The 15,305-nt window shown below is 38.9% G+C and overlaps 1 protein-coding gene across 2 annotated transcripts in view; it reads left to right on the forward strand.

Annotated features, from left to right (window-relative positions):
• The window catches only part of ANO10 (anoctamin 10), a 778,263-nt gene that overhangs the window by 519,219 nt on the left and 243,739 nt on the right, over positions 1-15,305 (forward strand). For both annotated transcript variants that reach the window (XM_053714266.1, XM_053714265.1), the window contains exon 12: positions 8,332-8,451. In XM_053714266.1, coding sequence (XP_053570241.1) covers positions 8,332-8,451 — 120 coding nt within the window. The remainder of the gene's footprint in view (positions 1-8,331; positions 8,452-15,305) is intronic.

Here is a 15,305-nt window from a genome sequence, read left to right on the forward strand (position 1 = left end):
TTTACCATGTATATACATATATACACTTTGGAGTTCTTTCCACTCAAATACTTTAAAAGTTAGGGGGGGGGGGGGTAATTTGTATATTAAATATTTAACATTCCAATGTTCTTGACATAAAATAAAATGTTCTTTGTATTTTTAGTATATATTTCTATGTATATTTGCAAATTTATCTATACCTATATATTCATATAGATATTTAGGAATATATTTATATTTTCTTCTTAAAAGGGAAGAATCCACAGCTGCATTCATTACTTTTGGGAAATACAGAACCTGACACCCCAGCAAAAGGCTTAAATACCTCCCCTACTTCCCTCATCTTTGCCTTTAACCACAGGAGGTTGGCAGAGAAGTGTTAGAAGTTCGGGATAGTCTCTTATGGAGGGTAATACTCTTCACAATGGGTCTGGGGTTTTAAGTAATCTAGCATGGATGAAAGTTAGAGTCCGAAGATGCAGGGAGAGTTTTTCTGCAAACCCATCCCAACTCATATTAACAGCTCCTTGGTAATCAGCATTGACGAGTTTTGCTGCCTACCTTTTATTCACTCAAGTCCATGCCAGAAGCGAGGCTACTATCTGTCACACTTGAAGGGCCGTGTTCCTGTTCCACAGCATGGATTCCTGTAAGATTGTTTCATTTTATTTCAATATGTAATGTATTGTTGACAAGACAAGGTATGGTCCCAGTGGGACTCCTTTTATCTTAAGAAGGAATCATGGGTTAATATCTTCCGAGGGGGGTTATTGAACAGGGGGGACTATTATCATGTTTGTTATATGGTTCTATCTGCATATGTGTAGCTATACCTAGGCTCATGGCCTTACGGAACATAACAGCCTTCTTTTAATGACGCGATCTCTCAGGATTGCGCGCCCTTTTTGTGACTGGCACGGTGCACCTTGTGACGGGTGCAGTTGCGTTGTTTTTCACTTCCTTATGCTGACTGTGTGCGACTGAGAGAGTCTAGCTTGTGGGTTTCTTGTTCACAGGAGGTGGTGAGTGCCCCAGCTATTGGGGGGTGTCAAGGGGTGCCAGTCATTTTTGTAATCCCAAAATTATGGAGGATTCTGATATGCGAGACACGGATGCCTCCGATATGGAGAATGCGCCTTGTGATGAATATGAAATGGCCCGGGTAATCAATTCCCATCAGTTATGTTCCGATTGCCATTCTAGAGTACTCTCATCTCGAATCAGGAAGCTTAGAGTGCATTGAGCCATCCGCCTACGAGGTTTCCATGATCCGTGAGGCGTGTGCCCCAGACCCTTTCCCGGCTACGCACGCAAGTTCCCTATGGCATTTACTCCTCCGGAGGTGACTTGTTTCTGCCTGAGGTTACGGCACGGTTCCGCATGGCCATTTCTATGAGGCTAACTCATTTATATCTCCCAAGTGAAGTATTTCTAAGATACTGTCCGTGTTCCGTTAACCAAAGCCTGTCAAGCGTGGTATCGACCGATTCAGTTTGGCCTTCTGGGGAAATATTGGCCCCAGATTGGGACCAGGGTCTTCAGTAGATCCGGCAAGGGATGATTTTGCCTTCCATTATAGGCTGGCTCGACTTCATGAGCTTTTAAGACATGTTTTGGCAATGTTGGAGGATCCCAGTCCTAGTGGGCCGAGGGATCCGAGGCCTTAGATGCTGGATGGCAAAATGGACATGACGTTTGGGGATGAAGCAATCTCTTTGACGTCTCCATTTTATTTATTTTTTTAAGTTTCCGGTTCCAGTTCTGAGCTTGGGTGAATGGGACTTCTTATCGGCTGGTCCTGTTGTCGTTTTAAGTCACTTTGGGCGTTCACCCAATGGGTGCTGCCTTCATTTTATTTTTGACCAGGATGAATGTTTAATTTGTTTCCTTAAGCTCATGTCTGTTTGATTTTCATTTTATGAACGTTCTTCTCTGGGACTGATACTTACGACTTGTGGTCTCGTGGGCACTCCCTCAGAAGTTGCACACTTGTTGAATATTAGAATTCTGCTTTCTAGTTCATTTATCGATCCTTCGGGACGAATTTTCTTGGACCTTGACCAGTTCAGGAGTGTCCTTATACCAGGCTGGTACTGGTTGGGCAGTTTTTCCGCTGTTACCAGGGTTCATGTCACCTTTGTGGTGCTGAGAATGTCTCTTGGCCTATTCTGTGGACTCCGGGCTTGGATCCTACCGAAGTATGAGGCCTGTTGTTTATATGCAACCCCTCCGGACTGAGTTCCAGTCTAAGGCTAGGGCTGCTCGCCTGGGTTATGGATCTGCTTTTTTTGCAGATGGTATCATGGTTCTTCAGGTCCCTGGGGGCTCAGAACCATTATTTCCATTCTTTGGAAGTTGGGAGATGTATGTGACCTTTGTGGTCTGCTGTGCTGAGTGATTAACAATTTGAGTTTTCACACCAAGTTCTTCCGGACGCTGATTCTTTAGCCTATTACACGTTTTCTTGCGGTGGCGGAGTATCATTCCTTCCCTCCTTGGGTGGATCATCTGGTTTGTATGTGCGGGCATGTTTGTCTTCCTCTGTTCTGAGTTGTGTTACTCTGAAGAGGTGGTGGACAGGGTTTCCCTGCCTTCTGTGGGGGGGCTACACCTCCAGAGTTTGCCTGCTTAAAGTAGTTTCTTTGGAAGATAGTTCCTTCATGGATCTCTGACTGTTGTCGATTCTATGTTATACCCTCTCTTACCACGGTCTTCGATGTTCGGGTGTCTTGTGTCCTCGTTGCAACTCTAGCCTTAGGGCTTGTCAGTGAGGAGTTGAGGTCGGGTACGGATGGCCGCACTTCTGGGGTCAGGCAGTTGCCCACTTATCCTTGATGCTCCGTTAGGCTTCATGGGCGGTGCCTTACATTAATTCCCTGGGATGGCGAGCAAGGCCTAGGGTTATTATTTGCCTTTGGGTGTTGATTCCTACCCTGCCTGTGTGTGTAACACCTGTTGCCACTTGCCTACGAGATTTCCTTGTGATCCATTTGCACTGGGTGCTGCATCTTAGACCGTTCAGGAGTTCTTTGTGACTCTTGGGTTTGAGGCTATTGCTAGATCGCTAAGTCTACGGACTTAGGTGCGCTCCTCCTTGTTGGAGGCAGTTTAGGGTTCCTCTGGAGGTTGGATCTTTCAATTGACTCCTTGTCGAGGACCCTGGCCTTGGTCCATGTCTTTCCTTGGCCGGGTGTGGACAGTTTGGTTTCACACTAGATGTTTGTGGTCCCGCGGGCCTCTCTTGTAGGGGCTGGGACTCTGTGAGGGATGCCTATCTGACTGTGGTTTAGGCTTTAGGTCCTTCTTACGGTCCCTACTGGTCTTCTGGTGCACTTAGGATGTTCCTGTCAACTGTGTTGGCGATGTGGCCGAGGGGTCTTGCCTCTATAGTAGGGTCTTTTTCCATTGTTTTCATTCCCTTCTCTTCTAGAGTGGGGGTTGGGTTCTCCGGGTCGGAGCTACCTTAGTATCTGTGGAGTCCTGTGGGTCCTTGGTTCTTGCCTTGCAAGGGTTTTTTCCCTTCTTGCGTTTCAGGATCCTAGAAGGGGAGCTGCGATGTTGTCTGGTTCCTCCGTTCCTGCAGCGGGAGGCTGAGGGTTTGCTCCCTTTTGGGGCTTCTGCTATGGGTTGGCTTTGATATATGGATACTGAGGGTCTGAGGGCCTTCTTCCCTGGGAAATATTCCTTTTTTGACTAAGACAGCATGTAGGGGGTCTGGTGCCCAAGCACAATGTTTATCCTGACTCACAGTAGCATGCCGTTTGTAGCAGCAGTCCAACCCGGGGACTTTGTTCTTTGTTGAACCTTCATTTCTCTTCCAGAAGTCTGGGAATCTTGTCTTCGGTCTTTGACTAGCCTTTGGGCTGGGATCGTTATCCTGGAGGGAAGGTTGGGGATCGGTTACTCTATGCAGTGTTGACCGTTTTCTTAGTGTTGGTCCTCTCCTTTGTGGGAAGACTTTGGATGTCCTCCTTTTTTCTACTGGCATTTGGTGCCGGGAGAGGGCGCTCCTTGGAGCCCACTCTCTGAAGGCTGTAAGCCTTTTGAAGGTTTGCAGTTGGAACCATCTACAGCTACTTGCTCTGTGATGGTGTAACCAGCTACAGCTAATTGCACTTGTCTGGACGCTATCAAACTTGAAGCATCTTTAGGTGTTTTGGGTTAGCAATGGGAGTCAGCCTTCCTCCTGGAAGCTGGTCTTTGAGAGTTCCTGTTCAGGCGGTTTGAGTTTCTTTTGGAGAGCTCTTTTCTAGCTGCTGGAATAGTTATCCTGTTTCTGCTGTCTCTGCCTGTCTAGCCTCCAGGACTAATATGTTATGGGGCATTAGGGGACTCATGGTTTTCCTGGAGTACCTTAGGATATGGTAAGGGATTAGGGACATGAGGGGTTCCTCAAGTTCTTTTTGGGACATGTTTCCCTGTGTATGTATCCTTTTCTTAGGTCCTTGTGTTTCTAGGTAGCTCGTCTCCCTGGGCATTGTTATTGTAAGACAACCATGGATTGTTCTATAGGTGTTGAGTGGAAAAAGTTCCTTTGGATTTTCCTGGAATCTGGTTTCCCTTTTGGGGGGCAAATGTGGTCCTCGTCTTTGGCTGGGTACCTTCTTTGGAATCATGACCCGTGGAGCGGACGCCTCTGAGGTTGTTTGGGCCTGATGGACTCTGGGTCTGAGTGGTCTCTAGTTTGGCTTTGCCGGCGGTGTAACTAATGTGCAGTTACCTGGGCTCGGGTTTTCTCCCGTGTCAATTGTACTTCAATTTTTTGGGTGTTGAGTAATTCAGGCTGTGGTGCCTTTCGAAGGGGGCCGCCTTTTGTACCCACACATTGTTTGCTTTCAGTGTGCTCTAGCTTGGGTATCGTTGCAGCTGTAGACTCTTCCCTTTTAAGAAAAAAAACATAAATTATGCTTACCTGATAATTTCATTTTCTTCTGAAGGGAAGAGTCCACAGCTCCGGCCGTGTTTTTTCTCTATGAGGCGGCTGTAATATTTTGTTCTTCTGGCACCTTTTTTCACCCTGATATTTTTCCCCTTAGCAGAATGACTGGGGGATGAGGGAAGTGGGGGGGTATTTAAGCCTTTGGCTGGGGTGTCTTTGCCTCCTCCTGGTGACAAGGTTCTGTATTTCCCAAAAGTAATGAATGCAGCTGTGGACTCTTCCCTTCAGAAGAAAATGAAATTATCAGGTCAGCATAATTTGTTTTTACGGAAAAAAATAATCGTATATAATATTTTTTGAGGCTTGATCAAAAGACAAAGGTATACAAGTAGATAATTCAAAGATTTGACGCCAGCAACGTAGGTGTTCCAAATTACAAACGTATACATGGTCCAGATGCATATCATAAAAACCATTGATGTAACCAAAATAGAATTACACACCGGTAACTAGGTCTAAAATATCTCATTAAGGCAGAGCGAATTTGAAACATTACTGACGACCTTAAGATTAAAGGGATAAAAAGGTCAAAAAATAAATGTGCGTGAAGTATATTACGAAAATGCTTATTTTAAATTAAAGTTTTGACCTTTCTATCCTTTTACAATTAAATAGGAGAGAAGAAAACTCCCAGTTTTAAACAGTAGACGTATAAAATAGCCCAGCCACTTTTGGACCTATGAAATAAAGGTCTTGTGGAGATAAGAGGGGGTGAGATTCTAACGTATTATAAAGGGAGATAGGGATAAAAAGATTACTAGTGAGATATCTAAAAAATGAACCCTGCTATAATAGTACCTTGTAAAATAACCTATCTTCTTTCTTCATATATTAGAAAATACAAAATACAGCTCATACATACTCAGCTGTCTTAGTAACTAGTAATTGTGGGAAAAGTAAGGCTCCAGTTTAGGAAAATGCTAACTCCTTACTATATATAAAACAACAGACAAAAAATTCCAGCGCTCAGCACAACTTCTGAGAACCCCCCCCCCCCAAAAAAAAAATAATAGAAGAAATAGAAGCAATATGTCAGCAAAAGAGTATAAATGGCAATGAGAGTATGGTATAAGCCAAAAAGGAGGAAAAGACAGAATTCAATAAAAACAATGAATATCGAATACAAAAAAACATGAAAACATTAGTCCAATGGGAAGGGACAGTCTCTCCTAAACAAGGGTAAAAACAGTCTCTCTTGCAAGGATAATGATGTACACAATCCAAATAAAAACGTAAGCTGTGTAGTCTCTTGTGATAAAATAAGCCCAATGTGAAAGAGCAAAGTCCCTACTTACAAGAAATAACCTCAGTCGTATGAGGTAAGGAATCGCTTGATGGAGAGGGAGAGGAGCCCATAGTTGATAGAGCGGAATCCCTCGTATCTTCTTGGAAAGATGTGCCTTTTTATACGGTTCTTTCCAGGGTTACAGTAGATCTCGGACACCAAATAGGACATATGAAACAATGCAAATGGAAAATATAGGGTAAAACCTTTTAATATAAACAAAACAAAAGGATATATGTCAATGTGCTTACAAAGAAAGCCCCCAATAAATGAGGTAAGTGGAAGATGAAAAATCCAAGCTTACATGCATGTCGTAACAATATGAGATAGGAGACTCAATCAAAGAATGTGCAACCGGGAAGCCTACCCCGTTGGAATAAAATAAATTAAAAAAAAAAATTAATAAAAAAAAATACAATAAAAATATTACTTAAATGTAGTCCCTGAGAAAGAGTAGCTTTTAAAAATCGTATGAACGCTGTGTGAGGCTTGGCTGAGTCAGTGTAGAAGAGTCTTTCTCAGCCAATGAGCAGCCGAGTCCTTGAGTAGCACATGATGCATTTTTTTGCTAGTTTCAGTGTTACAATAGACATTGCCGTTAACACAACATATGTAGCTATGTGGCCTATCTGTCTGGACTCTAACATTTAATATTTAGCAAGGGAGTGTACTGTGCTTAGATTGTATGAAGCACCTAGCAGGTAATGTAAACGTGCTTAAATATAATTTATATCTCTACAGTGTTCTCCCCAGGATCTTTTACTGCAGGTGCACCACCCGGTTAATTGTAATGACCACCCAGCTAAAATTGTATCTAATATTAAGCTAAAATTGGCTAATATTATATATTTGTTAACTTATGCAATTAATTTGTATATACGTATATATATATATATATATATATATATAGAGAGAGAGAGAGAGAGAGAGAGAGAGAGAGAGAGAGAGAGAGAGGGGGGAGAGAGAGAGAGAGAGAGAGAGATTTTAACTGTGATGTTAAAACGACATTGAAGAAATGCTTGTGGACTCTCCATTTAACTTTTTTTTTTCTGTGGAAAATATTTTAACATCTTTAATCATTGAATTTTCTTATGCATTACAAACAAATAAAAAATAAGTTTAAGGTCACTTTCACATTATATTAAAAAAAAAAAATGGAATGCATTTACAGTAACTAGGTCTAAATTTCCCTGCTGCTGTCTCTGCATGCTTGTCTATTCTTGGACAAAAATATGAGTGCTTTTTGTGCTGGAAATTACAAGAAATGTACAACCTTTGTTCTCTCGAAGGTGTCTACTGGAGCTGACACAGGCTTTTAATCCAACACACAAAAGAATTAGTACATGCATTGGATACAAATAATAATACATTAAAAAGTGTACATTGTTAGAACTATCGCTGTGTTTGACGTTTACTGATATTATTTAATTTATTGAGAAGCACAGACATCTTTTGCACATACTTAAAAAGAAATAATAGAACGATTTTGTTTCCACTTTTAGAGTCATGCTCATGATGAGGTGATTCTAATTGTAATATATTTCTGGCTTGAGTGCCTTAACCCCTTCAGGACAGGGTCAAGTGTACAAGATCGCAACAAAGTTACTATGTAAACAAAAAGAGGAAACTGGAAGTCACGTGATCAACACTGATCACGTGATTCCAACACCTCTGATTGAATCTTCCATATCTTTATCGAGAAGGGCAGCAGGATGCTGAAAAAGTTAGGACGTTCTATGCCGTCCTAACGGCGTTAAAACCCAGTGCTTTTAGGACAGCCTGGAACGTCCAATAGCGTCAAGTGGTTAAAGGGACAGTAAAGTCAAAATTAAACTTAAATGCTTTGGATAGAGCATATGATTATAAACAACTTAACTTAACTTTACTGTCCCTTTAATTTCTTGGGGCCCTATATAAATAGGTTTTTGTAGAAGATGTTTAAGTGTTTTAACATGGTTAGTTAAAAACGTTCCATTTTCCTTTGGTTTAACAAGTTATTTCACTCTTAACAGAGCAATGTCTTCACTCATCTGAAATGTCATCAAAATGTTTTATTTGTTAAGTTTGGCTGTTCTTAATCTGTTCCTTCCTGTACATGATGTCTGGTTATTTTACTTTCTTACAGCATATTCTGCTAGGATTAAAGTTTATTCTGGCGCTTGTGATCTCCGACCAACCTTACGACATCCGGGTGAAATTAGCCAGGCTGGAATTCGAGTCAATGGAAGCCCTGAAAGAAAAACAGGTAAAAAAAAACAACAAAAAAAAAACAATCCACATCTGCATGAAAGGGATTTACAATATGCAAAGCAAGAGCAACGTTCTTAATTATGGAAATTGCTGTTTCAGCTTTGCAAGTTCCTTAGTATACTCTCAGAGGAAAGTTACATCCATTAGCTTCCAGTTAGTGCAGAAGATATTTCTCAGGAGCATGCAGCTTATATTTGTTTTGTGAAGCATTCAGCTTTGCGCTACCATTATTTCAGTCCCTTCGCATACAAGCAGTTAGCTATGTGTTTTTTTCTCCCACGGCTTACTGGAATATCAGTATGAATAGCTGCACTCTCATTTTAATTATGAAAGGACAGAGGAGTGTTCTGAGCTAAAAGTGTTAAAGGACAGTAAAATAAAAACCTTTTTATTCATTTCCAAAATGTATTGTTACATTAGGTAAAATGAATTGTTTGCGTGCTGGAGAATACCCTGGGACCAAACCTCTTATATACAGTGCATAAAAGAAAAGTTATTGAAGCTGTTACTAATTATGATTTTGTGATATTTAAGAGATTTCCCAAAGCCTTAATAAAAGTATGGCTTGAACTAGTAATGATAATCATTTGCCTTGTTAATGAAATAGTTTCCTATATTAACTAACTTTAAAGGAAAAATCCATTGTGACCAATCTTTTCAAATGACTGTTAGACTTCTGTAAATCCTACTGAATCACCTCCATATGATAACAGCAGATGTAGTGAGTCCTTAGCAAATCTACACAGTGTTTGTTTTTAGCTTACTTTACAATTTGACCTTAAAGGAACATTAAACACTATATAACTGCTAGACATAATTGGAAAGTTGTATAAAATTGTATGCTCTATCGGCATCATGATATAAACATTTTGGGGTTCGTGTTCCTTTTATACTTTCATGGTTCAGACAGAGCATGCAGTTTTACTTCATTTATCTATTTTTGCACAGTCTTTTATATGCATGTGCACAAGTACACGCAGAGTGTGGGTATACTATGTGATTGGCTTATGGCTGTCACATAATAGAGGGGTGAATATGGGGGGGGGAATACATTTGTCAGAAAAAAAAGCTACTGCTTATTTGAAATACAGAGTAAGTTCTATTGCCTTGTCTTTTCCTTGTGCACTCGTTAGTTATGCAATTCTACTGTATTTAATAGTCCATAAAGTAATAGGTGCCACCAAGGCTATAACCTTGGTTTTCTAAGATATAAAAGTCTGTTCTCATATCTTCACTCGGCTAAGGCATCAAATAAATGTCAGATTCTGGAAATCTTCAATAAAACTTTATTGTTAATAATTAAAACACATACAGTAGAAATTGGACAAACCTACAATCAGATGCATTTTATAAGACACTAGGGGGCCGATTATCTAGATAGATTATTTAAGAATGCTCTCCAGTCCTTTTATTTCCCTGGTGGAATTAGATAAAGTCACTTTTTACCCTTGCTAAGAGGCACATACTGCATTTTCGTATGGGAGATGCATATATTACAAAACTGCACAATTAAAATCGTAATTTAAAAAGCATTCAAAAGGAATAATTGAACCATTCGCACATGAATACGCAGGGGAAAAAAATTGTTAACGTGCATCAAAAATCGTAATAAAATTGTTCACCAAAAAATTTTCTTTTGTCAAAAATTAAAAAAATTGTATGTAAATTACACAGTAATAAATAGTGCAATCGTGATTTAAGACATCGGATGTACAAAAAACACATACAAATTCATATTTATAAGTACAAGATACAAAGCATAATTGTTATTTTATTTGTAAAATGTGCTGAAGATAGTCAAGGCGGCTAGTGTGTACTGACTGACTTTTACCATTTAGGGGTTTACTCAGTTATATATTGAGCCTTATATTTGTGCTTCTTACTTTGCTTTACTAGGCTTTACTAACTCTTGTGGAGATAATCAGCGTCTATTCTTACTTTTCTTACTGCTTACCACCTTATCTACAAAATGGTGCAGCTCAGGTCTCTGGACCAGCAGCTAATGAATTGGAGGGCAAATCTGCTGATCATGTAAGCCCCTCACTATTATATCTGCTCTTTAAGGATATTCGCGTCTCCCCCTTCTCAGCTTTTCATCTCCTGCACTGAGGCTATATCACATCCTAGATAGGGTTTTACTGAGCTTTCTATTACTCAGAATACTACAGGGGCTGGTACTGTAGTGGCAATTCTTCTGAACTATGCCCAGTAAGTCTATTTTCACTGAGGATGGGTATTATGAGACTCAGGGCCCTCACTGTTCTAGCTATATGTGTCTTATACCTTAAAGTCTAGGACTGCAGAGATTCTTTAAAAAAACAGACTTATCTCTAAGATTATGTTTGTCCCAAGAGTTGATGCAGTCATTGAAAGAAAAAGGGTACATTTTGGCCTATTCTGGATCTCAAAACACTGATTAAAAAAAATTGAAAGTTCCAACTTTCAAAATGGAGACTATTCACACTATTCATTCTTTAATGCAGAAGGGCGAATATATGTCTAATATCAACTTTAAAGATGCTAATTTGTATGTTACTATTCACAGGGAACATGTAAAGTTTCTAAAGTTTGCCCTTCGTAGAGTGCTGCTCCCCAGAGTGATTGCAAGAATGAACATCAATAATTTTAATAGCTCCAGGTTTCCTCTGGACATCTCCGGACTTGAAAACTCTAGCTTTGGCAACTTGGTGATAGAACACTTAATTTTGTTAACAGAAAGTTATCCAAAAAGTTAATTGATACTTTAATTCAGGCCAGAATGCCTACTAGGTGTATCTATAACACGGTATGGAAAACTTTTTCGGCCTGGTATACTAAAAACCATTTTAATTATTTTCTAATTCTTCATTTTCTGGTGTTTCTTCAGGGTGGTCTGGAGAAGGTTTCATCTGCCAGTTCTCTTAAAGGTCAGATTTCAGCTTTATCTGTACCAAAAAAAGATTGCCAAAATTTCTGATCAGACGATAGTAAGGTCTTAATTGGAATTAAGCAAGTAATATGACCAGTTGGAGTCTTAATCTGATTTTGAGGGTTCTTCAAGCCCCTACATTTGAACCCATGCATGGGTTGTATGTTTTGTCCTCAAAGGTGCTCTTCCTTTTAGCATAAAAGTTTCTGAGCTTTCTGCTCTCTTTCCAGCCTCCTTTCTTGATTTTTTTTTATTATGATAAGGCTGTGCTAGAAAGAAGTTATTTTCTTCTTAAGATATTATCTGCAGATACTATTAACTAGAAAATTGTGGTTTCTCCCTTGTGCCCAGCTCCAAAATACCTCTAAAGAAAGTACTTTTTCACAACTTTAAAGTGATGAGGGCTCAAATGTTCTTTGTGGAAGCCACAAAATCATCATAATCGTCACAAATCTATGGTAGTTAGTTTAGCCACTTGACTTATTGCCTTAATTATTATCGGTTATTTGTAGAGCGCCAACAGATTCCGCAGTTATACGACTTAATCGGTTGCGTGTGCAACTCCCATGAAAGCATTACTGCTCATTCCATTACAGTTTCCACTTCTTGGACCTTCCGAAATGAGACTTCCATAGACCAGATATGTAAGGGAGCTACTTTGTCTTCCTTGCATGCTTTCACTTAATTCTTAATCTGAATAGATGAAGCAATTTTATACATCATATGACCAATTCATCTGAAGCCGCCTTTTCTTCCAACTAGGGAATTAACCATTTTCAATTTACAATTAAAATTCAATTACATTATTTGTTGTATAGAATGTATATTGTAAAAGTTCAAATGTTATAAACATATCCTATAAATGGGAAAATCTGTACTATGTTCCCCTAATTAGTAAACATTTTTAGTGGGATAAAGATGTTATAACTCCATTTTACTCGATGTATATTTTTAATTATTTTATCAAACGTATTTTCAAATTTATTCTTGAATTATTATTATGTATCTGCTCCATAATAAGTTCACATATCTACTCACAATGAGTACCCCAGTTATTTATTACTCTCTTATCTCTTTTGCTGAGGCCAATAAGAGACGGGTGTAAATGAGCTACTTAAACATCCAAACAGTGGCTGTGGAGTCTGCAATTTCAATTCTCAGCTTTGTAGAAAATAGCAGTGCCAGGCTTGTAAACTCTGAAGTCTGCATTCCCAGTTCTCTTGGGAGTTGAAAAGCCCAGTTTTTCTTAGTTAAATTACAGCAAAAGGGGCAAAATAAATAAGGGAAGCACATTGCAACATTTTTTTACTACACATGCACATTTTATATTAAAATCTTAAACTGTTTAATGTCCCTTAATATATAAACAAATATAAATAAATAATTTGCTGTACTAGTTCTAAAATATTAAACTAAAAATGCTGCATTTTCAAAATTGGTGTGTTTTTAAAGGTAGAATGACAATAAATCTTCTAGCTATTGAGGGTGTATGATATGTGTTAATTTTGTACTTGTACTTGAAATACGTTATGTGGAATGTTGAATACTTCATGTATTTATGTGGCATTTGGATATTATTTGCTTTACTGCATTTGCAGCCTTAAAAATAACTCTGGATTACTGTATGGTAAATTATCCTGAAGAATATACAGATCAGTTACTTTGTTATATTTCACTGCAACACAAACACATTGAAGATCATTTGATGTGTGAGTTCAGAGCTAGTATAAAGCAACATACTGATATAAATGACTTTTAATAGGTTTTACATTCTAATTATCATTCTTTATTGGCAATCAACATCTGGGAGACATTTTTTATGAAAACCTTTAAGTGGCTAAAATTGTTGGCATGAATATAAACAAGATCTGAGGAACACTAACAATGTTTGGCTCTATTGATTATACCATAGTATGATCCTGTTATCCATTTTAACTTCCCATTTTTTTTTTTAAATAAATGGGTATATAGGTCTAGCCTAAGGGGATACTCAAACGTGATCCCTTCCTTGGTAAAGAATCTTCCAAGTGGGTGATAACTGTAAGCAGGCTGGTTTAATTGCTGAGAGAAAAACATCTTCACATATCGAGCACATATTCTTTAAAGGGATATGAAACAGCACTACTTTAGTAAAAAAAAACTGTTAAAAATAAAAAGGGCACTTTCTCAGTGTACCTACTGCCTGCAGTTAGATAAGAGAGCTGCTATTACATAACTTAAGTACTACTGTCACATGATTTGTGCAGCAGAAGTCTTCTAGTGAATTTGGGCAATAAACTTACTGCAGCTATTATATGTGTCTCCTAGCAACACTTCAAAGGAAAAGCTGATCTTTTGCCTTCCTTTAGAGGCTACAGCCCTCTTGTGGGTTTGTGAAAGGAAATAATGGACCCTTTGACAAATTAAGCTAATAATAAATCAGATTAGATAGATAGACAAAATGTTAGATCAGCAGGATATACGTATACTGCTTAAGACACGTGTACGCTCCTTAACCTGCCTTTGTTTGCTTGTATGGAAAAAAGCTACATTTCATCAAATGATACCAAGAGGTTGATGCAAATTGGATTTTTTTTGTATTATTGTACTCTGTATCTGAATGTTTCATGTTAACTTGTATGTCATTTTAAGAACTCTGTGCTTAGAAACTGGCTTAAAGTGACAGTCTACACCAACATTTTTCTTATTTAAAAAGATAGATAATCCCTTTTTCTCCAACATAGGTGTGTCCGGTCCACGGCGTCATCCTTACTTGTGGGATATTCTCTTCCCCAACAGGAAATGGCAAAGAGCCCAGCAAAGCTGGTCACATGATCCCTCCTAGGCTCCGCCTACCCCAGTCATTCTCTTTGCCGTTGTACAGGCAACATCTCCACGGAGATGGCTTAGAGTTTTTTAGTGTTTAACTGTAGTTTTTATTATTCAATCAAGAGTTTGTTATTTTAAAATAGTGCTGGTATGTACTATTTACTCAGAAACAGAAAAGAGATGAAGATTTCTGTTTGTATGAGGAAAATGATTTTAGCAACCGTTACTAAAATCCATGGCTGTTCCACACAGGACTGTTGAGAGCAATTAACTTCAGTTGGGGGAACAGTGAGCAGTCTCTTGCTGCTTGAGGTATGACACATTCTAACAAGACGATGTAATGCTGGAAGCTGTCATTTTCCCTATGGGATCCGGTAAGCCATGTTTATTAAGATAGTAAATAAGGGCTTCACAAGGGCTTATTAAGACTGTAGACTTTTTCTGGGCTAAATCGATTCATTATTAACACATATTTAGCCTTGAGGAATCATTTAATCTGGGTATTTTGATAAGATTATATCGGCAGGCACTGTTTTAGACACCTTATTCTTTAGGGGCTTTCCCAAATCATAGGCAGAGCCTCATTTTCGCGCCGGTGTTGCGCACTTGTTTTTGAGAGGCATGACATGCAGTCGCATGTGTGAGGAGCTCTGATACATAGAAAAGACTTTCTGAAGGCGTCATTTGGTATCGTATTCCCCTTTGGGCTTGGTTGGGTCTCAGCAAAGCAGATACCAGGGACTGTAAAGGGGTTAAAGTTAAAAACGGCTCCGGTTCCGTTATTTTAAGGGTTAAAGCTTCCAAATTTGGTGTGCAATACTTTTAAGGCTTTAAGACACTGTGGTGAAATTTTGGTGAATTTTGAACAATTCCTTCATATTTTTTCGCAATTGCAGTAATAAAGTGTGTTCAGTTTAAAATTTAAAGTGACAGTAACGGTTTTATTTTAAAACGTTTTTTGTACTTTGTTATCAAGTTTATGCCTGTTTAACATGTCTGAACTACCAGATAGACTGTGTTCTGAATGTGGGGAAGCCAGAGTTCCTTCTCATTTAAATAAATGTGATTTATGTGACAATGACAATGATGCCCAAGATGATTCCTCAAGTGAGGGGAGTAAGCATGGTACTGCA

This window comes from Bombina bombina, chromosome 5, assembly GCF_027579735.1.
Source record: "Bombina bombina isolate aBomBom1 chromosome 5, aBomBom1.pri, whole genome shotgun sequence".
Taxonomy (NCBI): domain Eukaryota; kingdom Metazoa; phylum Chordata; class Amphibia; order Anura; family Bombinatoridae; genus Bombina; species Bombina bombina.